The following is a 23844-nucleotide window of genomic DNA, read 5'->3' on the forward strand; positions in this document are numbered from 1 at the left end:
TAAGCACTTGGAATAGAAAAATATCAGGTACAGAGGAGGGCCACGAGGATGATCAGAGGGCTAGAGCACCTCTACCATGAAGACAGGCTGAAAGAGTTGGGGTTGTTCAGCCTGGAGAAGAGAAGGCTCTGGGGAGATATTTTAGCAGTCTTCCAGTATTTGAAGAGGACCTACAGGAAAGATGGGGAGGGACTCTGTCAGGGGCTGTAGTGATAGCACAAGGGGTAATAGCTTTAAGCTAAAAGAGGGTAGGTTTAGATTAGATATATGGAAGAAGTTCTTCACTTTGAGGGTTGTGATGCATGGGAACAGGCTGCCCAGAGAAGCTGTGGATGCCCCATCCCTGGCAGTGTTCAAGGCCAGGCTGGATGGGGCTTTGGGCAACCTGGTCTGGTGGGAGGTGTCCCTGCCCATGGCAGGAGGGTTGGAGCTGGGCGATCTTTAAGGTCTCTTCCAACCCCAACCATTCCTTGATTCTATGATGCTTGCCTAGTTTGGTCTTAGGTGAAGGTCTTGGTCCACCTTCACCATCGTTGTACCTGTATTTTCCAATTTAGACATTTGTGAGGTGGTTGTGCCTCAGGTGGATGTTGTCTGTGAGGATATATTGTGCTGCAGCTGTGGCCACAGCACTGCACAGGGTACGGCTGAGCACGGAGGTGTGCAGGAGGGCGTGCGGCACCGTATGGGTATCACGCTTAGGATTTGGTGCCGATGGATCAGTCTGCACTAGTGGGGATAAAAACAAGCCAGACCAAGCCCTGGGGCAGCACACCGAGCGACGCACAGATCTGTGCCCCAAATGGGTGTTTCAGCACCACGCTGTGAGAACACGGCTCCCTACCTCACTTTTTTTCTTTGTGTGTCTGACTTTATGTATACAATGAGCGTGTGGACAATTCACGGGGGCCTGGTTGCACACATGTAACATTAAAATCCCTACAGACCCTGATGCCCATCCTTTTATTCACGGTGCTGTGCGGGCACCCCCGGCTGCCCAGTGCCGGGGTCAGCAGCGTTGTTTATGAGGAAGCTGTGCTTAGGCGGAGGATGTTACTCGGAGGGGGGTGTAAGGATGCGAGAAACACCTCCGGGGTGCCACCAGCGTGCAAGCCTGGCTGTGCCACGACCCGGGCGGGCCCTGCGGGAGCACCACAGCCGCGGGGAGGCGGCCCCGGAGCCCCGCTGAGCCCCGGCGGCCGCGGCCAGGCCCGAGCAGGCCGGCGCCAGGCCCCGCCTCTCCCCGCAGGCTGCTCGGCGGCGGGCCGGGCCGGGCGGAGCCGGCGGCCGGAGCCATGAGCGCCCAGCGCAGCGAGAGCGACTGGCAGGGGCTGGTGAGCGAGGTGAGCCGGCCGGGCACGGCCGGGCAGGGCCGGGGGGCAGGCGGGGAGCCCGGCCTGATGCCCGCAGGGCGGCCGCCGTGCCCCGGGCTGCGGGCGGGAGGTGGCCCCTGGGGGTGAGACCCCCAGCGGGTGTGCTGAGGGGAGGCCGGCAGCGAGGCTGAGGGCCCCACAAGGCGGCCCCAAAAGGCGGCCCCAAAATTGGCCCCACAAGGCGGCTGCAGCGCGGCTCGCCCGCCTGGCGCACCTGACCCCAGAGCGGGGCGGGTGGGTGCGTTTGTCACTGGGGTGCTGCGGGGACCGGGGGCTTCCGCAGGAGAGGGGAGGGCTTTCAGAAAATAAAATTGTAAAATGTATCCACTGTGTCCGTGCTAAAAGCCCCGTAGTGAGTTACACAGGTGAATTCCTCCGATTTCAGGAGGGCTTTGCCTCCGCTGCGTTGCCTGAGCGTGGCCTCAGGCCCTCAGCTCTCAGAAGTTCTGCATCCAGAATGAACTGGAGCCTTTCCATGCACATGGTACTTTGAAACACACAAAACAACCCAGAAAAAAAAAAAAAAAAAGAAAGAAAAAAAAGTGAAAAGCACACTGCCAGTGTCCTGCTTGTGCAGTGTTGCACCTGGCATCTCATTTCCCAAAGGGGAGTTCTGCGTGTGGGCGGGGTAGTGTTACGGTGTTACGTGGCAGGAAAGGGTAGGGAAACAGAGACAATTCACAAGGTGCACTCAAGGGAAATGTCCCTGATCTTGGCTTTAAAAAGTCATTCATCTAGAGTTCCTGTAGAACTTTCTGACCTTTGATATGATTTAACCTAAATAAAGGCTCAATCTTGAACACTTTCTGGTTTAGGGATTTCTTGATTGTATTGAAGTTTAATGGCTGCTCAGCTACATTCTTGCAAATACTTATAAATAATTATTTTCAGGAACAACTAGAGGCATAGTGATTTATGTTCTATTTTTTCTTCCTTTCTCCATGTTCCCACAGCAGGTGTGCAGCCTGTTATACTGTGTGAAGTCTGTAGCATGCGCTGCCAGGGCTTCCCTCTTCTTCTTTCCTCTTCCTTTGGCTGGTGTGATTAACTTTGTGCAACTTAGCAGTTACCTTCACAGTAGTAGGTCTCAGAAAGTGGCTCTAACTTCTGAAGTAACTTTTGTTTTTCCAGTTTACTGTATTCCTCAGCATGCAATTTCAGGAAAAGGTATAGAGCTTATCTGGGCCTCTCAGTTTCAGTGTCTGCTAGGTAATTTATGTTTTGTTCCCTACACATTCAGTAAACATTTTGAAGTGCTGTCAAAGCAGAAGACTTAACATAGGCAGGAAGAGACTTCATAAATCCAAATAAACACTCACATTGTGGATGCTGAACAGGTGAAATGCAGAATGGGGTTCAAATTCTTGACCTAAAAGAGCAGAAGCCAGTGGATTCAAATTAGTGGTCACATACTTGTCACCTTTCAAATATGGAGAATTGAGTGTATGGAAATGAATTTCCATTTCCTATTGAAATACCTGTCAAAGCAGCTGTAATACGTTTAAGTCTGGTATTGCAGGTGTTAGGATGAGTGGTAATATGTATTTTTGTCCTTATATATATACATATACAAATACTTGTACACACAGCTGTATATTTTCTTTTAGTTGGGTTTTTCATTCTTCATTAAAAAAAAAACAAACACATTGATTTGTTCTTTTTACTCTTTTTTCCTGTTTTCTACTTCAGTGCCTTTTGCTCTGTACCCTTTCACGTCTCTTTCTCTGCTTTTATTATGCTCATCATCAGATTCTTGCATGTTGTTTTGCTTATGTATGATTTCCACTCATCCCACAGTCTTTCAGGCTTTGAGTGCACCTGGTACTCTCCGCAGTCTTTGTGCCATGTGTACCGTGTATTAACTCTGAACAGATTTATGTAGAAGGTAATACTGCGACAAAGCCAACTTTGTAAATATTTGAGAGCAGAAGGAGTCATTATTTCCACTGATAATCTTGCAAACTGAACAAGCTTCAGGATTGAGAATCCACATAAATTTTGTCCATTCTTGTGATGAGCTCAAGTATCTGTCTTGGATGAGTATATATAAAAAGTGAAGTACTCTGTTGGATTACTACATAATTTTTGCTTGGGGTCTAGATTTTTATCTTACATTTACATCACTGCATAGTCCCTAGCTATGATATTTAAAAGCCAGTGTAAGGCAGTAGGATATTAACTGTTATTAACTAACTAGCTATTAACTGTTTGTTTGACATGAATGAAACCGAGCCATGGCAAGAACTTCCTTAGGCCACCACCGAGATGGTGGCCTAAATCCTTCAGAAACAAATGGTTTTGTAAGTCTCAAAATACTATCCCAAGAGTAGGGCCCATCCATTTGAATGTGTTTTTTAAAATAATAAACAAAAAAAAGATAAAATCCTTGATGCAAACAAGATACCTCTCCCACCTGGAAGAGGACGAAAAAAGGACAATGTGACAGATATTAGCTGCTTTGCTATGTGTACTGCTAGAAAGAAAATATTATAAGGTGGTTGTGTGGCACTCTTCACTGAAGAGAAGAGAATTATTGAAAATAATTTTGTCACCAAAATTTTGGCTGTAGAGTTTTGTTTGTTTGCTGTTTGTTTGTTTTTAAGTGTTTATAAATGTCAGTACACATATTTACTTTTTAGCCTGACTTGCTTATTTATGGCTATGCTAAGCTGTGAATTTATACAACTGGTGTGAGTCAATTCCTTTCTGGCTCCATTTTCTTGCCTGTGTGGAAGAGATGAAATGTAACTAAATGCCATTAATAGGAATGAAAACTACGATATGTGAGTGTTGTTTGAGGGTAGTTGAGGTAGTTCTGTTTTGAGAGGTTGTAGAAGCTTCCAGTTCTGTGTTTTCTGTTCTAGAGAAAGGTGTGATTTCAGTTTTTGCCTGAATTCTGTATAATCCCCCTTGGAATCCTATGACCTAAGGATGGTGATAGAACTAGTGACTGGGAAATGAGTAAGTGGCAGCATGATCCTGGGGTGGTAGGCTGAGTTGAACAGCACCAGAAGATCATGTGTGGTAGGGAAAAAACACTTTTGCATGGTGTGCAAGACCACCTCCGTCCTTGCTTTAGGGAGATGACTTCTATGAGTTCAGTCTCCTTTCTACTGAAGTCAGTGACTGTTCTTCCATTAACTTCGCTGGGAGTTGGCACCGGCCCTAATTTAATACTGCTTGGAGAACGTGTACTTCTGGCAGTGTTTTCCACTGGAAGCAGGAAGGTTTCCTAGGAAACCCATAGACTAGAGTGGCTGTCCTCCGTTCTTTCTGCTGGCTTCTCCCTCGGATTTGGCAATTTTTAGAATTAAATCCAATGTCAAAACGCTTCACTTTCCTTGTCACCTCCCACATAATATAGCATTTACCGTATGCTATTTGCAGCTACTCATATATGACTGTGTTTCCTAAAATTACTTTGAAGAAATTTAGTCTCCATTTAATTTGTTATTCTCAGGAGGCTATTTCTTGATTATTAACTGTGTGTGGTCTTGGGCACTGTAGGGAGAAATGATATGGATGTGCTCTCAAGCTCCCTTCCATAGTAATTGGCAAGTTAAAACTTGGAGAAAGAGTTTGGGGGGATGATTTATCTAACGTGCAGCTATTGAGCAGTAGTTCTAGCTGAATTAACCACATGCTCCAGACATGAATTGTGAATAAAATGAGAATGAGAAACCTAACCTGTTTGTAATTGGCAGAACACACCTTTGCCATTGGTTGTACATTTTTTTAATATGAACTTTAGAGAAAAGGAAGGAAAATTACTGAGATTTCCATGATTACAGCGTATCTGAATTTTCAAACAAGGTAAGAAATGTAATTAACCAAGCCTATCTGAGGGGACCATGCAGGGTTTGGGACCACTTGTCCCAGGGTTTTTCAAAATACAGGCAAATGCCAGCGACTGTAGGCAAGAACAAAGTGGAGTGGGTGCTCTGAGTTCCCTGGGTGACTGTTGGCATTATAATGGCTTTGTCATTTGGAAAAGGGAGTGGGAGTGCTAAAGGAGCTGATGCCGTGACTTACTGCTCTCCAAAGTTCTTGGAAACTATGGGAGAGGCACCAGAGACCTGCATGCTGGATTTCTAGGCAACAAAACAAGCATTTGCTTCTCATGTGTCCATGTTGCAGATTGGAGTATGATAGCCACAAGGATGTTGAGGAACAGACACGCAGAAATCAGTAACGTAAATCTAGTGTATAAACTTAAGGGCTGGGCCACACTGTGAAATAGTTCTGAATTACCAAATCAGTTGGCTTGGTGGTGAATCTTAAATAATCAGTGAAGATGTTGTGGTGTAATATTGGCACCAGGACAAGTTCTAGGGGAGCAGCTTATATTTATTTCAGTGAGTGATGCCATCCTGGTTTGTGTTTTAACAGATAAGGAGTAGTGAGTGAAGGAAACACTGGGCTGTAGAAAAGGCAGAGTTGGTGCTATGTGGGAAAACCAAAGAAATGGAATTGTTTCAGAATTCATTTGAGATAAAACATGAGATGGCATGCAAATGGCCAGTAATTGTATATCACTCTGGGTTTGAATGCTTGCCTCTTCCAGATAAATTGAAGACTTAAACCTGAAGTCAAGAGAAGCAACGTCACTGAAACGTGGTCAGCAAAGACCCCAAATGGTGACATTGTAACGCATTTTGAAACTCTTCAGTTTATTTGCAAAATTGCCTCTGAGAGTGCAGTGCGAAGAAATTTGATGACATTTGAGGCAGTTAAAAAGTAGTAGGATCTCTTGTCCAAAAGACATTGAATCGAATTCAGTTTCTTTGAGAATGTGGTGGATGATGGGTTTCCAGGTCCACATACAGCTTGGTGGCCCGTCGTCATTTGGGAGGACACCAAGTCCTGGATTATTAACAGAATACAAGGTATGAGCCACTCTGATTTCAAAGCAGAATTTGGAGAAAATATCTTTACTTTTAGCCTCAGGAAATTAGGTATTTTCCTCCTTGGCACTGATTGCCATAAAATAGGCAAGTATAAGCCAGTAATTTGTACAAAGTTAAAATAAACTATTTTGTGATAGGAATTTGGTGTGTTTGTTGGTTTAAAAAAAGAAAGTCTAAAACCTTGACAGTGTTCCAGCTTCATCTGATTATTAGACCATGTCTGTGGCGTCGTTAATGAGATCTATCCAGATTTGTCTCTAAAAATAGCAATGGACAAATAGTAAGTGTTTGATGTAGAGGGTCACCTTGGAACAGTTCCACTTTCCTGTAATGTCAGTCTCTTTTTACTCAGTTTCACTAAAGTAGTTATCTGGCTGTAAAGCAGTTCAGGCAGTAATGTAGGGTGTCATATATATTCCTTTAATTATTATGATCTTCCTTGTAGCAATTATAATTTCCTTTATTGCAGATAACAGTGAATTGGTAGATAAAAGTCACTAGGCAGATATGAAAAGTTGTATGTAGTAGCTTTTAGATTGCAGGCATAGTAGCTGGTTCTTGTTTAACTTTGTTTTTTAAATTCAAAGATTCTTTTGAAATGTCAATTGAAAAGAAACAAAAATAATAAGAATATATCATATTCTTACAGTAGATAACAGAATCCACTTGTTTGTCTCACTGATAGGCATTATGTGAGATGTAGCCTTTTTTCTTCAAGTGCAGAGGAAGAAACCTCTGTATGAATGCCAGAAGCATCTCTTGAATAACTTTTCTCAGACTACATTGGAAATTTTTCCTTACTGCTTGTATTGCTCCAAAAAAAACCCACAAAAAACTATTAAACTCCTATGTTCCTTTGGACAGTATACCAACTTTGCTGCACTCATTTGTTCCTATATGGGAGGTTGTTGGTGGGACTCAGGTATTTTCCTGTGTATAGTCCTTTCCTGGTATACAGTGGCTAAGTAAACTTGTGGCCATTATTCATACCTTGTTTGTTTGTTTAACAATATATTGAATAAACTCTTTGAGGTGTCTCTTTGTAAAATTTGTTTTTCCTCCAAAAATGGTAATTGGAATTGGAAACATAGCTCTGCTGAATAATCAAATCCCAAAAGAATGCCGTGACTATCCTTTCTTGTACCATAAATCTGTGGAAACCAATTACTCTCCATTATTACTATTTTCATCCCATTTATTTGGGTAAGTCCACGGTTTTGTGTAGCGCCAGGTCTGCGTTTCCTGCCTGGTAAGGTGTGTTTTTTTTTTGTTGACTTCTTCACAGCTTCTGGCAGCTGTGTGCCATTTTGTGGCATGGCGCCATTTTGTGGGGTGCCATTTCACAGGCCGCCATTTTGTGGCATGGTGCCTGCCCAAGCTGCGCCCCTCCTGGGCTCAGGCGTTTGCCCCGCTCCCCTCCCGCTGTGCCCCAGAGAGGCCTCGGCTCCTTCGGCTGGTGGCCAAAGTTATTTGGGTTGGTTTGAAGTGATGGGGGGTTGCTTTTACTCCGTTTTGTTTGTAATTAATGTGCCAGATCGTTTGTACTTAAAAAGAGTTTAGTGAAGGCGTGTTTTGCAATGGAATAAGGCATGAGATGAAACAGGGAAAAAAAGGAAATGGATTGTCAGAGACAAGTATTTCACTGTAAGTGAAAGAATGATTTTATCATGTTTAGAGTAGTTTACCATGTCACTATAATCTTTTGCTGACAATATTAAAGTTTAGCTTCTGATGCCTTTCAGTGTTTTATCAGGGGACTTGACATTTGTGTAAGGTATCAGTAAGGACATAAGTACATAGGTACAGTTGCCTTTGTAAAGTTGATGCCAAGGCATCATAATCCAGTAAATTTATGGCAGGTTTTCAACTTCAGTAGTGCCAGAAATAAAATTAATCCAAGGTGGAAGTGTCCTTTTGAGAGTTCAAATCCTTCTTGGAATTGCTTTTCGCATCCCCTTCCGGCTTTTTTGCAAGTAAGCATTTACCATTTTGGGAAAATTTTGGCTGTACTACTACACCAAACTCCCTTTTCCCTTTCTCATTTACTTGAAATTGAGGTTAACAAAGCCGGTTCCAAGCCAAGTGGTACATACAAGTGATGATTTTTGTCCCGAAGAACGGCACTGACTCGAACAGTATGGAAGTGCTGATGCTCTTGCTTTGTGCAAGAGCCCATAATGACAAAGTATTCTTGTCAGAGTACATAATGAAACTATAAATTGTTTTCATGAGTGCTGTGATATTTGATCTCTTGCGGAGCATATTGAGAAAGTATTTAGTGTCACATCTCATGTGCGTAACATCAGAAATAGATATAGATACATAGAATGAGAAGTGTCAGGTGATGGGTGAGAAGAATCTGCTGATTGAACACCACGTTAAGTGAAAAAAGTTGCTTGAAACTTCTGATAGGTAAAATTCAGCCACTGCAGGAAAGGGTGATGTCGACATTACTCTCTCTCTCCCTCTCAATAGGGAAGGGCAGCGAAGCAGATCAGACTAATGCAGAAGAGCTAAGATTTGCAAGCTGTGCTTCTCTTTGTGCATGAGCCCTGCACATAAGAGGCGGTGACAGGAGGGGAAGGCTCACTTCTGTCTTCCCTCTCCCTTCACATGCTTGCAATATTCCTGCATTTTTAACATCCTTTCAGCTCAACAAGCATGTATAGTATCACAGCACATGGAGGGACTGAAGTCATTTCTTTTGTCTGTGCCTATAGGGTATCACACTATCATTGATTCAGGTACATTTCAGTTGCCACTCACGCCACCTTTTTTACCATGACATGGCTGTCTTGCACTACCTGGGAGGGAGACTGAGCCCAGAGGATATTGCTGGCAATGGGGAGGGAAGGGAGGATGGGGTGAGAAGTGCCTGTTAGTAGCAGAGCTGTGTTGTGGAGACAACTAAAAATTTTCATACTGTTATGTGAGGCAAAAGAAGAGAAATGTGAACTGATGAGTTTTCTAATGCACAGTAGTTAGGAGAGCATGTGGCCTTGCAAGTGGATTTCAAGATTCTGAAACAATACATTTCTTTTCTGTGGTTATTAACAATAAGCTAAGAAGACTTGTGACGGAGTTTGATCCCCTGCAGAGAATCATCTTCGCTCTTCTCAGAGAAAAGCTTGAGAGTGTTGAATCCAGCACAAATGGCTTGCTACAGTTATTTTATTTCTTTTTCCTCTTCTGCAGTATCTGGTGTGCAAGAGGAAGCTCGAAAGTAAAAAGGAGGCATTGCTAATCCTTTCCAAAGAGCTGGACACTTGTCAACAGGAAAGAGACCAGTACCAGCTCATGGCCAATCAGTTGCGGGAACGACACCAGTCTTTGAAAAAGAAGTACCGGGAGCTGATTGTAGGTTGTTCTTTACAAATGCTGTATAACTGGGGGAGAGGAATCAGCCAGAATATCAAAAGCAGTCTGTAATGCATGCTGTAGAAAACATTTAGGTACTTGTTTACAGTAGCCCTGCAGTTGTACCGTCCTGATCATATTATTACTCATTTGTTCCGCATTGATGAGGTAGTGGCTGTTATATAAGACACAGAAAGACAGTTTGTGCTCTGCGAAAATTAGTTGCAGTCATAATTCCGTTTAAAAACTGACTGCAGCATTATTATTCCACAGCAACTTAATGTACCGTTATGAAAAACAATGCAAAGTAAATTTGTAATGACCTGCTGTTCCAGAAATGTAAACAAATCTTAAGCCTTAGAGAAATTTTTAACGTGGAATTAATATTACTGGTATTAATCAACATGCAGTAGTTTAGAAACAATTTTGAAAACTTTTAAGTTAAAATGCATGGTTTTTAAAATTTGATCTGCAAAGTTAATATAGATGCTGGCTTCGGAAATAAGTTGCCAATAATGTATGTCTGTTTATTTGTAGGATGGGGATCCATCCCTTCCCCCTGAAAAGAGGAAACAGGTAGGATTTATTTTTCAGTTGACATTATTATTCTGCTACGAAAGTTTTTTGCAAAACTGTGAAAATATTAACCATGAAAACTGGTAAAAAGCAAGCATTTCTGTGCACCAATATTGAATTGAGGCTTCTTGTGCTTTCTTGTAAATATATTTCATTCTGAAGTATCTGAACCATCATTAATTAGAATATATGGCTATTGCTTTTATGTTCACTTAAGACTGAAATTGGTCAGTGTACAGAGACTTGAGATTCTTTATCTCGTTTTTTATCCTTCTTGTTTTGAATGCTAAAATGGATTCATGCCAGAACTTCTCATACTTCAGAAGCAGTTTGGGAATGCATTGTCTGCATCCCATAGTTGTTAATTTATTGTTGTGAGTACTTGTTTTCCATTAGGTACTCTCCCAGGTCATTTGGGTTCTATGGGTTATAAGTGGTAAGAAAAACTGTAATTGCATTTTATGGTTCCCCTGAAAATCTTTTTGCCTACTCACTTTTTTTTTCCAGAGAACCACGGACGGTGTCCCTACTGCAGGATGTTGGTTGTCACAGCCTGATATTATCTTAATTCCTAGAGAAAAAATAGCACCCAAAGCAAAATGTGTGAGAAGGGAGGGTAGGAGAACCCAAAGGTCAAAAGTTGTTAATGTAATTGCTAGTCATGGAAGCCTCAGACTTGGACTGCTTCAAACATGGGTCAAAAGTTTTACTGATCATCCTTTCCCGAGGAGTTTGTATGTAGTTCTTGCTATTTTATTATTTTTTTAGGGGCTTGGAGTTTTGATGGTTTTAAACTAAACTTAGAGAGGAGATATATTAACACCTTCATGCACGTAAACAGCTGCCAAGAAGTCAGTGTCTCAGCATAGAATCATTTAACTTGCTTGTTACTTCACATAATTTATCTGAAATTCTGTTATTTCAGCAGAGTTCCAATAAAAGTTTATGGCCGGATAAGGGTTTGTGCATTGTGACTACTCAAATTGGAGCTGAAGAATATGCAATTGAAATGAAAAAAGCCCCCAGCAATGCAGTATATGAATCATTGCAGAGATTAGTAGGAAGGGAGATTTGCCATCCCATGGATGTTGTTCTCATTCCTCTCCCATATTTCAAAACAAACAAATGTGATGTTTGCTTCTAAAGTATTGGCAGAATTTAGTCGAAAATCGCAGTTGCAGTTGCGTTAAGTTTTGGGAATTCTTAACATGTTAAGTGCTTGGAAAGTCATTTATTATTATAATCTTTTTTTTTTTTTTTTTTTTTTTTTTTGTGTGTGTGTGTGAGGAAGTTAGACATTCATGCTGAGTAACAGAGAAAGAAAGAAAATCTTGTTCTCAAATGGGGTCATTGTAGAAGTCTCCCCCAAGGACAATATATATTTCAGGCTGTACATTAACAGGCTGTTAGCGCACTTCAGAAGTTTTCATTTCCCCCTTGAAGTTTGTCTGTAGTGTACAAGGTATATAATCTGGAGTAGTTAGGACAACCTTTTTGAAGAAGAGCGTAGTTTTAATTTGAGAAGTGCATCAAAACATAATAAAACAAAGTTTTGAACATTTTTTCCATTATTCATGTAAACACATTTCTTAGAGAGCCTTTTCTTATCTAAGAAGGAGTTAAGTTCTCCATGCTCTTTTGGACTTTGCCATCCACTTTTTGCCCAAAAACCTAGCTGCCTGCAGAGAAATTTGTTACCTCCCAGGCGCTCTATGAAAACAGAGATCTTGATCCTGTAATGAATTTTGTGTGACACAAATGTACATGCTGTTCTTGTGGTCAGGAATGAGATGAAAACGTGACCTGCTGAACAATTTGCTGTCCCTTACATTTCTGTACTACAAATGAGAAATGATTGTTGAAATTGCAATTTACAGCCCTAAATGTAATATGTGGGTTGGATTTGCTAATTTCTTGTCCTTCATCTCTTCATTTTTCACCTTCATTACGCTTTGTGACTTCTTAAAATATGTTCTCTTCCATGAAGTGCCTTCTCTCACTGTTTCACAACACAGAGTTTTCTTGTTTTCGATGGAAATGTCATGCAACTGGGCAATTTCAATCAGCAAGCAGTTACAGACTGTGTTTGTGTGGAATTGGTTTCACATAGAAGGTATCTTAACGTGCAGTGCTCTGCAGTGTTTTCTCTCCCCAAGCTGTGCGTGTGGTGGTACACATCTCTGACATAATCCAAGATCGCTCTAGGTGTACACCTTCTGCCAGCCAACAGAAGCAGGAATGAGAAATTGTGCTACTGTAATCTCATCTCCTGCACTAGTTTTTTGCTGTTTGTGTTGTTAGCACAGCCTATGAGCAGTAAATGCTTTCCTGGCCTCTTTTTATACCAAATACTCACTATTAAATGCTGCAGCTAAATGGCATGTCATGTTGTGCCAGGTGTGGGGTAATTGTTGGATAACTAACGGAGTGGTGAAATGTTTCAGGAAGGTAAGGGTAACGAAGAGTTGATTTTGATGTGAGAATTCACCAGAGATGATAAATAACAGACACTCCCAATTTTGAAAGGTGTGTTAAAATGTTGCTGTGTCTACAGAGTCTCTGCTGTGCAGCTTTATTTTTTTAATCTGTTTGTCAGACTAAAAGTCTCATCAGGAACCTTTGCGTCTCTTTCCTGGAAGTCACGGCCCTTGACTCTGTTAGAGGTACCCGGAGTTGTACAAAGGTGATTCAGCGAAGCCAAGACTCTTCTGCTCAAGACTCTGACTGCTTCAGCCATCATTGACATCACGGGAGCATGTTAACCACTCACTGAGTCTTTGGTCAGACAGCTTGGCTTCTGTAAATTCATGAGCGTGGCATTTGGGGGCAGGCAGAACATCCGAAAGGCTGGAGGTCGCAGGTGGCAATATGTTGTGACATGCTGCAAATGGACCCATCTCCGTCCTTTTCACTTCTGCTGCCAGCTTCCAGCTTAATACACTCAGTTGTCACAGCTCAGTTTCGAAACAAGCTTCAGGGGTTACTTTATGACTCTTTTTGACATCATCAGAAAAAAATGACTAGTGTGGCTATTTGTTAATTAATGGATTCAGGAAGTTTTGCTAGCCTTGTGCTGGGGCACAAAAGCTGCATTCAGAGTCCTGTGAGATAAAATCTTCAGATAAAGCACAGTACAGGGTAAGCAATCATTTTGTATTTATCTCACACGGGTGCTGTGAAGATTAATGTGATTTCCTCTTTTGTTCAGAGGGTTTGGAGACGAAGAACATTATGCATGTGCCAAGTTGAGACCTGTGCGCTTCGCTCGGGTTTGTAGGTGCGTGTCTGACTGCTGTAGTGTGAGGCAGCAGACAAAAACCAGTGAGATCGTTTGCTCTTGCGACACTTCAGAGAACAACATTCCCATGGATTTCAAAATGCGAGAGCATCGTCACTGGAGAGATTTTTGGTTTCTGCATGCTGAAATTTGGCATCCCATTGACAGGAACAGGTGACAGTATGCAAAATTCAGAATTTCTTGGCCACGCTGTGAATTATGTTTTGTGAAATGACACTGTTGCTCTTCAACATGTAGATTCTGCAGTAAACAAGAGGCTGGGAGCGATGAAATGCTGATTCTAGTAAATGTGACAGGCCCTCTTCAAAATTCTGAGTGCTGTGCAGACTCGATGCTTAAAACATCCTGTTCTCTGGTTGCTGTGTCTTACCTTGGTGGAGTAGGGATGCTAGTCCGCACCCGTGCACCTGAATACTCTCGATAAATATTCTGTTAATCAGACACAGCACACAGTATGTTGAAGAGATTTTTTTTTTTTTGGTGTTATAACATAGTTTAAATTGTCCCTAAAGTCTCCAAGCAGCTATTTCTGTTAAACAAGCTCCTGAGGTGTTCGAGACCAGGTTAGACAAGGCCCTGAGCAGCCTGGCCTAGCGGGTGGCGGTCCTGTCCATGGCAGGAGGGTTGGAACTGGGTGATCTATGAGGACCCTTCCAACCCAAACCATTCTGTGATTCTATGAAACAATTTCCTGTCCTAGTGTAGGAGTCTTTGTATAAGCCAAATTTAATAATTTCTCTTTGAATACATTCATCTGCTGTCAACAACAACAACAAAAACCTGATGCAGTACTCTGCTGTATGAAGTACGGGGAGACTGAAGTACCTTATGGAACCTCCACATTGAAGGTAAATTCTCGTGGTATCTGCGGGGCCCAAGCTGCCCCGCAGATATAAGAGGGGCCCAACAAAGCTGGCTAATAGATGAGGATCACCTCCTCCCAGCTCAAAAGTGAGGCATCCTAACAAAGAGGAAGTCAGGCAAAAATTCCAGGAGGCCTGCATGGGTGAACAAGGAGCACCTGGCCAAACTCACTGACCCGTTTTAAGTGCATTTTGTTTAATATACCCAAGACTATAATTTTAAAAGTCTGCTGTACATAGTTGTTCAACCTAAAAAGAGGAATAATATTTGCTTTTTATAGTAAGGGACCTGTAGTGCTAGGAGGGATCATCTGTTCTGCCTTGGAGTCAGCAGTGGTAGTTGGTAAGCAAAGCAGTTTTTTCTGTATTAATTCAGCTACTGCAATCCTATGAAAACATTGCAGGAGAAACCACAATTAAATTTACTGTCAGTCGCACCCAGCAAGTGTGCTGAATGTTTCATCAAACTTTTTTTTTCCATCTGCCCTATAATTCGGTGTTCTTTGTTTGAAGATGTGGCTAAAACAAAGACTGTAAACTGCAGCTCAGAAATGCCTGTTTTTAGTTAAAAATAAATTTTAACTGTAGAGGTACATTTGAAGTTTCCCCTTTCTCCCCATTCCAAATTACTTTTTCAGACAGTATCACAGTGTCTAAAGGCAGAAAGTCCTTTTTTTTTTTTTTTTTTCAAATGTCAGATAAGATTTATGTGCAAGAGAATTGAGAAGTATATTAAAGAATGTGTTACTATCCATCATTTTTAAAGTGGTGTGAAGAAAAATAACACTGTGAATGTGTGGCTAGATTTGCAAAATAGTTAAGGGAGCCAAATTCAAGGGTAGTTCATAAAGCCAGAGACTATTTGGAGTTACGTTTTATTTATATTTCTTCTTTTTGGGTCATCAGTTCAAATTCTGTGGGTCAGTGATGAGCAAAGATCTGTTGCTGTCTGACAGCTATTTACGGACTCGGGTTAATAAATAAATACAGGTATTTTCGGCAGTAGTTTGAGATGTTCATGCACAGCTAAAATAAGGCTCTCCTCAACCTTCTGTCCCAGAAACGTTCTTGAGAATTTTAACAAAGTCATAAGTGGAAAAGGGTCAGGTCTGTGATCCCACCCCACTGAACAATTGAATCTTTCGCCCTCTGGTCTGTCCTGATTTATGTTGCTTTTGTATTTCCCTACCTAGTGAAGGCAGGTGCTTCCCACTGGGCACTCCCACGTCAATCCTTTTGCTCCTTTCTTCCTAGCATCCAGTGGGATCTTTGCCAGTGGCCTCTCTGCTTTTGATTGAAGGAAAAAGCACTGTGGGCACAGTTTCTAATATCTAGTGTGGCAGTGGGGGTTGGACTGTGCTCAGGTGGTGCAGGCAAGCTTCCTGTGGCAGACATCTAAAAGAAATTGCTTGTCATGCTGCAGAGGCTCAGGAATACCATACACTGAAAGTCTCCAGAGGTGGACAGAGCTCTGGAGAGATTCTCCGATACGCTTGAATGAAGCACTCTCTGGTAATTACTATTACAAATGGTTGCATTGAGAGAAGGCAGGAGACACGGACAGTTCCCGCTGTTTTGGACTGTTGCAGAGGCAAGAAAAGATGAGGCAGCAGAAGGGTGCAGACCTCTGCATCTTTCTCTGCCTTTAACCCCAGGTGAGAAATCTCTCTGCATCACCTGAAGATGAAGCTTTGAGTAGTATGAGTGAAAGAAGTGAAGTCTCTGGCGGTCAAAGGAGTCTTCTTAAGTTTTCACCTAGAATCAAAAGAAACTGCTGGAGAAACTGAATACAGAGAGCTGAATTTGACTAATTTTCTGAGAATTGTTCTGTGCGACGCAGGTAAATGAAAGGAACTTTATGGTCTGCTGAAGTGGCTTGTCTTGAATTTCTAAGTGAATTCGGTGTTTGGTCTGTGAATATTGAGAAGTTGCCTGGTGGAAAAATGAATCACCTTTCTCCTTGCACAGATTTCTCCCCTTTCTTCAAAAAATACACGCTTAGAGGTTCCCGAAGCCAGTCCCCCATTGTTTGCTTTATCATCTCTCAGCCATATGGTGTGTTTGCTTGTATGTGCCAAAGCCGTGCTACCAAGCCCAGGTGTCGCTCAAAGTATCTTCTTGGCCGGCTCCCCTAAGCCCAGCAGAGCACCTGAGAGTCAAATATTTCTCCTTCTATCTACTTTGAACCGTGAGCTTTAATGAGGTCTTGCCAAAACCTTTAAAACTGGGAACAATCTAAATTACATGTTGTATGGGACCTCTAAGCCAGGGAAATGAGTAATTGGTGGAGGCTGCCTCTGTGACATCGCTCGGCTGCTTTGGTGGAGCAGAAGTCGACTCGAAGCTTTGCATTAAGGAGCACGGCTATACTTAGCTCATTGTAATGCTCTTAGCATACCTAAATGAGGCTGGTTTATTTTGGTGGCTAAAACTCCCCGTTTTAAAGTTTCTTCCAAAATCCCTGTCTCGAGTATAGAGGTTTTTGTCCCTTTCAGTCATTTATATGACTGACAAATAAAATTCAGCGTAGAATTGCAATCCCAGAGAAATGGTTTTAAAGGAAATAAATCTGAGCAGGACGATTTAGTATAGGCATGGTAATGCATTTCTGCACTTACTGGGAGCCAGATTTTGACTGCAGACTGCTGGAATCCTGGCGCTGTAGCTGTAAGCACTGATTAGTGAGGCTGAGTTCTTCCCAGGTGTTGAAATTACATGTGCTGCTGCACTGTTAGGAGTTGTTCAGATTCATCATAAAAAAGGACTTTATAAATGGAAGGTTTTTGGAGAGGATTGTGCAAATAGTGTTCCTTTCAACGAGCTCAGTCTGGTTGTTGGATGGCCTTGATTGAAAGTAAGCTTTCTTCAAAGTAAATTGCATCCAGCATTAGCCAGAGATACTTCAGCTTAAATGCAATTTCCTGCAAACATGGGGGTTTTGTTTTATTTCTTTTAAACAGCCATTAAGAAGTACCTCTCAGAACCACTGACTGAATGAAGCTCCTTGGTTCATTCCATGTATAAATGACTGTTACTCATTTGTTTCATGTGTGGAAAAAAATGAATTCTTCCAAAGCACACTTGAGGAACTGTTCACATTGCTTAGGTGGTTGCTGTCTTCAAAACAAAATGACAGGCAGGTAATTTTGGCCCTGCAGTTTTTGGATATTCACATTTTTTGCTATTACGGTCTTTTCCCAAGTTACTTTATTTGTAGTCTTCAGGTTTATCAGTAATTTAAAAGATGCTTTAATCTCTTCCAGAATTGTGGGAAGGTTACTTTCTTCTGAGCCTTTGATCTCAGACCACCTGAAGAAGACACTGTAGCAGTGAATCAGGCTTGAAACAGTGACTCTAGTAGGAAGCATCAGTTTCTTGAGTTATTTTTCCTGTCCAGAAGTTCGAAACCATCGCCTCATTTAGTCCAGTTGGAGTTTGGAGCCAGCTCCTTCATATACTGATGTACGAAAGTTCCAGTTGATTGTAGTTCAGTAGTCTGATCCTGCAATTGGTTGGATGCATGCCTAGCCACAGTCATGCCAACAGTTGTCTCAAATACAAAACAAGACGTGGAAATAGCATTTAGCAAACAAGCAGATTGCAGTGGCTGTCAGAACCTTGTTGGTTTGAAAGTGTATGGGCTTTAAAGAGAAAGCTCCACAAACACATCCTATGAGACTGTCAAGTGAGAATGACAGAGTAGGAAAGCAGGACTGCAAAAGAAAAAGAGATCAAAATGGAGAAATGAGGGAGCAGAAATTGGAGAACAGCAAGTAGGGGCACTAAAAGTGAACAGCAGGTATTAAGAGAGAGCTGGGAACAGTCAGCTGATGCATTGGCCTCAAACCCAGGGACTGTGTGTAAGGGTAACCTAGAAATACGGCCTCATGGGGCTTTACCAAGTCATGCTTCGAAGAGCTGAAAATTCTTTTTCCAATTTTTTTATACCCTTCAGGTTTATGGCACTGGATGACATACCTACCTGACCATAGGAAATGTCTGGAGAGACTGCGTGTTAGCCACCGTGATTATTGTAATGCTCTTAGAAGAGATGTCATTTTGATATGCTTTTCCTGTGCTGAGTCAATATTTGTGTATTTCTGAGATATTTTTAGGGGCAAATATAATGCATTTATTTGTAGAATTTGTTTTTTTTTCAGCTATCAGAGATTGGAAAGGAAGGCAGTGCTTATTTTTTGGTTAGTGATCAAGCTGGTGGAATTTAATTGTAAAAGTATAGACCAGACTTCTCATCTTACGACTTAGTAAGATAGTGTGAGTGGTAACTTTTGACTTACCTGGGGGGCTTTTTGTTTGTTTCTTCTCTGAGTGAATTCATTTCTAGCTTTCTTGTCTGTTTTTGCTGAGGGTTCCTTACTGCCTAACACCACAAGTCACACCATGTCTGAAATTTTGTGTCACTGGATATCCATGGTACAGCTCCACACAGGGACGAGGACTCTGCCTGGCGTCTGCCTTACTGGATAGCACTCTGCTTTAAACACTATGAGAATATAATCAGGTCATAATTATTTCTCAGCTACGCCATTTGTCTAATTATATGTAAGTTTAACACTATAATTTTGGCAACTTTGTATAAATACTGTCAAAGCACTCTGTGTTTTGTTCTTCATGCCAGCCAAGACACCAGAACTAGGATAGATATTTTCACTTTGTTTTGCTTGGGTTTTGTATGCTGTTCTGGAGGCGGGGAAGCACACATGCTGTGTGTGTTGTCTGCTGTTGAAGATGAAGGAGCCCTGGTGACCTTTGTTCTCTTTCTAGTGAAGTGTGAAGGCTGGGTACCAACAACAATAAAAATTGTTGTCAGATAAAGAGTCAATCTAGTGTTTTGTTTCAGTCACCACTTGGACTTTTCTCCGTAGGCACTAACTTTTGAGTGATACTTGCTTCTTTTCTAGGCAAATCTTACTCAGCTACTGAATGAGGCTCAAGATCGAAATAAGCATCTGGGAGAAGAAATCAGGGAGCTTCAGCAGAGACTGGGAGAAGTACAAGGAGACAATAAGGTATTACCAACTTACTTTATCTGTAAATAATCTGGAATATGTAAAGTGTGCTGGCATTTTACATTTACTTCTTAGGAAAAAAAAGAAATAAATTAAAACAATGGGTTACAGTACTTCTAGAATATTTGCGTTATAATAAATTCTCAAAACAGTAGAACAAAAGAAGCACGTGTAGGATACCAGAAATGCAGCTGATTTTATATTTTTGTATTCTGCTTTTGCTCACTTATCCTTAATTATAAATTCTGCATTGCCTCCTGCTTTAGTGATCTCAGGGTTGTGTTTTTTTAAATATATTTTATTAGTAATATTTCCCCTTATATGATAAGCATTTCATCTTTGTCATGTGATATTTTTCACTGCAATGAAAATGCAAAATGTTAGTAGATGATAAAACCAGGAGAGGCGTAATATTTCCGTTCAAAAATATGAAGCAGGTGATCTCAAACATATATAGTTATCTATGTATTAAGCCCTCATCCTGTTCCCCTTACATAAACAATTTATTTTATTGCTAAATTTAGCACGTTATGTGGAACATTGCTCAAAATCTGCCATTTGGTATTAATCAAACTCCTGTTGTCTCTGTTAATTGAAATATTTAAACTCAAGCCAAATATGTGTAACATTCACAGCTGGAGCGTATGCAAAAGTACATTCAGAGATCAAACTGGGGAGAGGTTGAATCTGAGACCAGGTGAGGTGGTTCACAAAGTAAAAAATGAGATGAACAATGAGCAAGCAACTTTCCTCCCTGCGCTCCCGTTTTAATGTTAAGGGATTTAAAAATGTGACTAGAAAGTTTTATTTTAGTTGTTCGGGCGGGTTTTTTCTTTCCATGCTATTTTATTTCAAATGTAAGCATGTTGCGATAATGCAGTGTTATTCAGTGTTTGTCACAAAGGTCTTCCCTGGAAGGGTGGAGGGAGTTGGTGCAATGGTCATATGAGACCTGAATTTGTGGTATGCAGAGCATTTTGTGTAACTTCTTCAAAGACCAGCTTCCCCAGGGCTCTTTCTATTTACGTATAATCGTTTGAACTCTACCACAGCATAGAAGGCAGCGCCTTGCAATTCCCAGGTATGAATGTTACAGCCTTCCCCAAACCAGTCCTGAACACGTAAGAAGGAATTGTCAATCCAAGCAGAGCACAAAGGCGGTACAATTACAGCATATTTAAATATCGAGGTTTTGTACCTGTTCTAATTCTTTACAACAACATCATCTTGGTTAACACAGAGCCTGCTTCTTTGTGATCAAAATGGCATTGTTTAGACCTGCCTTTGCAACTTAACTTGGTACTAGCTGGTTGTCTGTGGAATATCTGTATTCTTGGCATGAATTTAAATTCGTGACTCTTACAAGGAATGGAAGAATATAAAAAGAGTCATTCCACCCACCATGCCCCTGTCCAAAAGGTGCAAAATACTGCATCACTAAACAAAGAGGGGGAGGAATGAATCGCATCAGAGAGGGATTAATTTAGACTGGGATTTTCATTTTTGGAACACACTCTTCACTTTTCTAGTAAAGGAGAAATAGAGCTTATTTTAGAGTCAGGTTGCTGGTTTTTGAAGTGCCTAAAAAAGCATTGCCATCTCTCCGAGGGATTTAACACTTTCCTCCTGTGTCCAATTTTTCTGCCTTCTAGCTTTGGTGATAAAATTCTACGCTTGTTCCCGAAGCCGTTCTGTTCTGCTCATCAGTTCTCCTGTACTGGCAGCTGGGTTACTTGAGGCGCTGAAGTCCAGATAACGCATGGGATATATAAAAACAAAACAAAGCACTGTAATAATTTGCTTGTTCTTACATTTTTCCCCTGCATTCTTCCCTTTGCTTTTTCCAAAGTGAGGGAGGGCATCTTGCCCAGCTGGCCTACGTCAACCTCACTTCTGGCAAGAGATGAACAAACAGCTGCTTTTGCAGCAAGTGAAGCTGCTTATGGATGAACAATTCTGCCTGTGTCTGAGCAGGGGTGACTCATGCAGGCTTTGTCACTGAGTGGCAAGAGCTTTGTAGGACTAAAAAAGAAAAAAAAAAACACAACTCTTTAAATATCACACATTAGCTCTATTGATAATAAAATGTTTTGAAGGCTTGACTTGTTTTTAACTGCTTTAATGTTTGCTGCTAGTAGGGTACAGTCACTTGGATTAGCGAGAAGACCTTAAACTGCTGAGAGTTGACGTGTTTCTGAAATCATGTTAAGTACGTCATCAGTTAGGCAATGACAAATTGCTTGCATTTGCCTTAACTGGACTAATTTTTTCATTTAGTTTCAACTAGAGTCAAATAGGCAGAAATAAAACTTGTCCAGGAAGTCTCTGGAAGAATTCGTTGCTGCAGTTTCAGAAATCCAGCAGCAGTCAGACTGCAGCACTCCAGCAACAGATATGTACCACTATTCATTTTTATGATTGATCACAATCTCGTATCAGCTCTGACACATGAAAACTCTTCTATGTTTATGATACAGTTATTTGTAAATCCTGCCTTTCCTCACATTCTGGCAGCAATGCGTGGGGAACAATTACTGAAACTTAGAGGAGGATTGTTATGAAATCTCATTCTTTCTCATAAAGGGCAGAAAATGGAAGGCACAGGGGAAACTGGAGGCTTCTGGTAGACTAGATGACTCAGTTGCCTTCACTTGTATTCCTACCCATGGAAAGAAGTTATTTTGTAAGCTGTCGAGGGCAGTGCTAAGTGAGAGGAAGATGCATGGAAAACGGTAGCTGCTGTGTTACTGGCAGTTCCTTCTTGTAAGGCAGCCACAGTGCAGAACATCAAATGTGGTGCATATGTTTGGGCAGAACTGGGAGGTAATGCTGCAGATTTGCATAGTTGTGGTCAGCCCCTTAGGATTTTGTAGGCAATGTGGTGAAGATAATTGCTGTCAGCAACTGTGGCTAAACACGATGGTTTCTGCCTTCCACGAAGAATTTACTCTTTGTGCTTGTTCCCCTTTTCCTTCTGCATCTTTTGTTGATAACTGAGAACATAAAACTTTGGCACAGGCGTTGCCTTTTGACTCCTAGGCTGCACACCATCACAGCGATGCCTGTCTGGGGCATCGTGTTACTGCTACAGAGCTGCTACTTCATGGCTAATTATTTTAGCTGACACTGATTAAGAGAAAGGTGTAATATTTAAGTAACACAGACTGATGGCTTGAAGCACTGATTGGTTTGGTTAACAACACGTTGGTTCTTGACAAACAGGAGCTGTCTCCGGTAAGGTGCCATTAATTTAAATCCACTCTGCCACGAACGCTGTTTGCAGCTTCCTGAGGGGTGTTAACCTATTGTGGCTGCAAGATGAAGTTGACTGCTTCTTTCATCAGTGATTTCTGACTGATAGAAATAAAAATAGAGCAGCCAGAGGGCAGGTGTATAAAATTTATGATAAAACACTAAAATATGACATAAACCCTTCACCCTCTGGCATAACACTTCGTGTCTGTTTGGGTCACAGCGTTTTAAGGGAAGAATTTTATAGCAGGTGGTGCTGCCTCATGAGGCATTCGCAGCGCAGAATTAGAGGACGTGGCCTGTTCTGCCCTGTCAACTCCCTGACTGGCCAACTGGCTGGGAGAAGCACTCTCTGGTTTTATGGATCGGTGTTTTACCTTGTTCTCTGCATGGTTATAGGGCTGCTTCTACAGACCGAATTTGGGTTCCTGAAGCATTTGTTTTGTAAGACTTCATACTTTTTTTTTTTTTTTTCCTCAAAGTTCTCAGTAAATAGAGTTTTCCTTTCATTGGCAGACTGTTTGACCTTGTAAGTAATAATTGCTCGCGGATATAATTGCCTCTGATGCACACCCTCTCCCGGGCTGGAGGAGGGTCAGTCTTCGTGCATGAGTCACAGCTCTGATACAGTTCCCAGCCTGGTGCCTGCCGTTACAGACTTCTGCTCTGCTGCAGGCACTGAGGGCCTTGGTAAACTATGATTTTTTCCTGTTTCCAGTTTTTCTGAACAAGGTTGAGTCCTTAAAATGTTACTACATTTGTTTCTGACTACCTTTGTCGCTGATAATCTCGGAGAAAGATTATAGGAATTTAATTAATCTAACTGAATTAAATCACATTACCATGCCTTTTGCTTATCAGCCTTTTAGCATTTAAAAAAAATAATCCCATAGCTATAAAATCATTCCCGAATTTGCTAGCAGCCTTTTTGAGTTAATAGTTTGCTATTTGTTTTGATAAAAAATTAATAGGAACTGTATCTTCTAGCATCCATCCAGCCTTCCTGACTGTGCTGTCACTTCTCTGGGGAGAGGGAAATGCAGTTTGCCCAGAGGAGTGAAGTGGGGGTGCACTGCTTCCCCTGAGCAAGCGAACTGCTTATCAGATCAAGTGGTACTGGCTGCACTGAGCTGCACTGAACTGGAGCTGAAATAAGCGGGGAGGATGATTTTGGTAGTCTGTCTTGCA

General features: G+C 41.6%; 1 protein-coding gene across 1 annotated transcript in view; it reads left to right on the top strand.

The window, feature by feature from the left end:
* The first annotated feature begins 1280 nt into the window (after positions 1-1280).
* Positions 1281-23844, top strand: part of CCDC149 (coiled-coil domain containing 149) — a 46965-nt gene continuing 24401 nt past the window's right edge. The window contains exons 1-4 of the mRNA XM_084286365.1: positions 1281-1343; positions 9476-9637; positions 10175-10213; positions 19297-19404. Of these exons, the coding sequence (XP_084142491.1) occupies positions 1296-1343; positions 9476-9637; positions 10175-10213; positions 19297-19404 (357 nt within the window). The 5' untranslated portion in view covers positions 1281-1295. The remainder of the gene's footprint in view (positions 1344-9475; positions 9638-10174; positions 10214-19296; positions 19405-23844) is intronic.

This window comes from Netta rufina, assembly GCF_964035555.1.
Source record: "Netta rufina genome assembly, chromosome: 4".
In the NCBI taxonomy this organism is placed as follows: domain Eukaryota; kingdom Metazoa; phylum Chordata; class Aves; order Anseriformes; family Anatidae; genus Netta; species Netta rufina.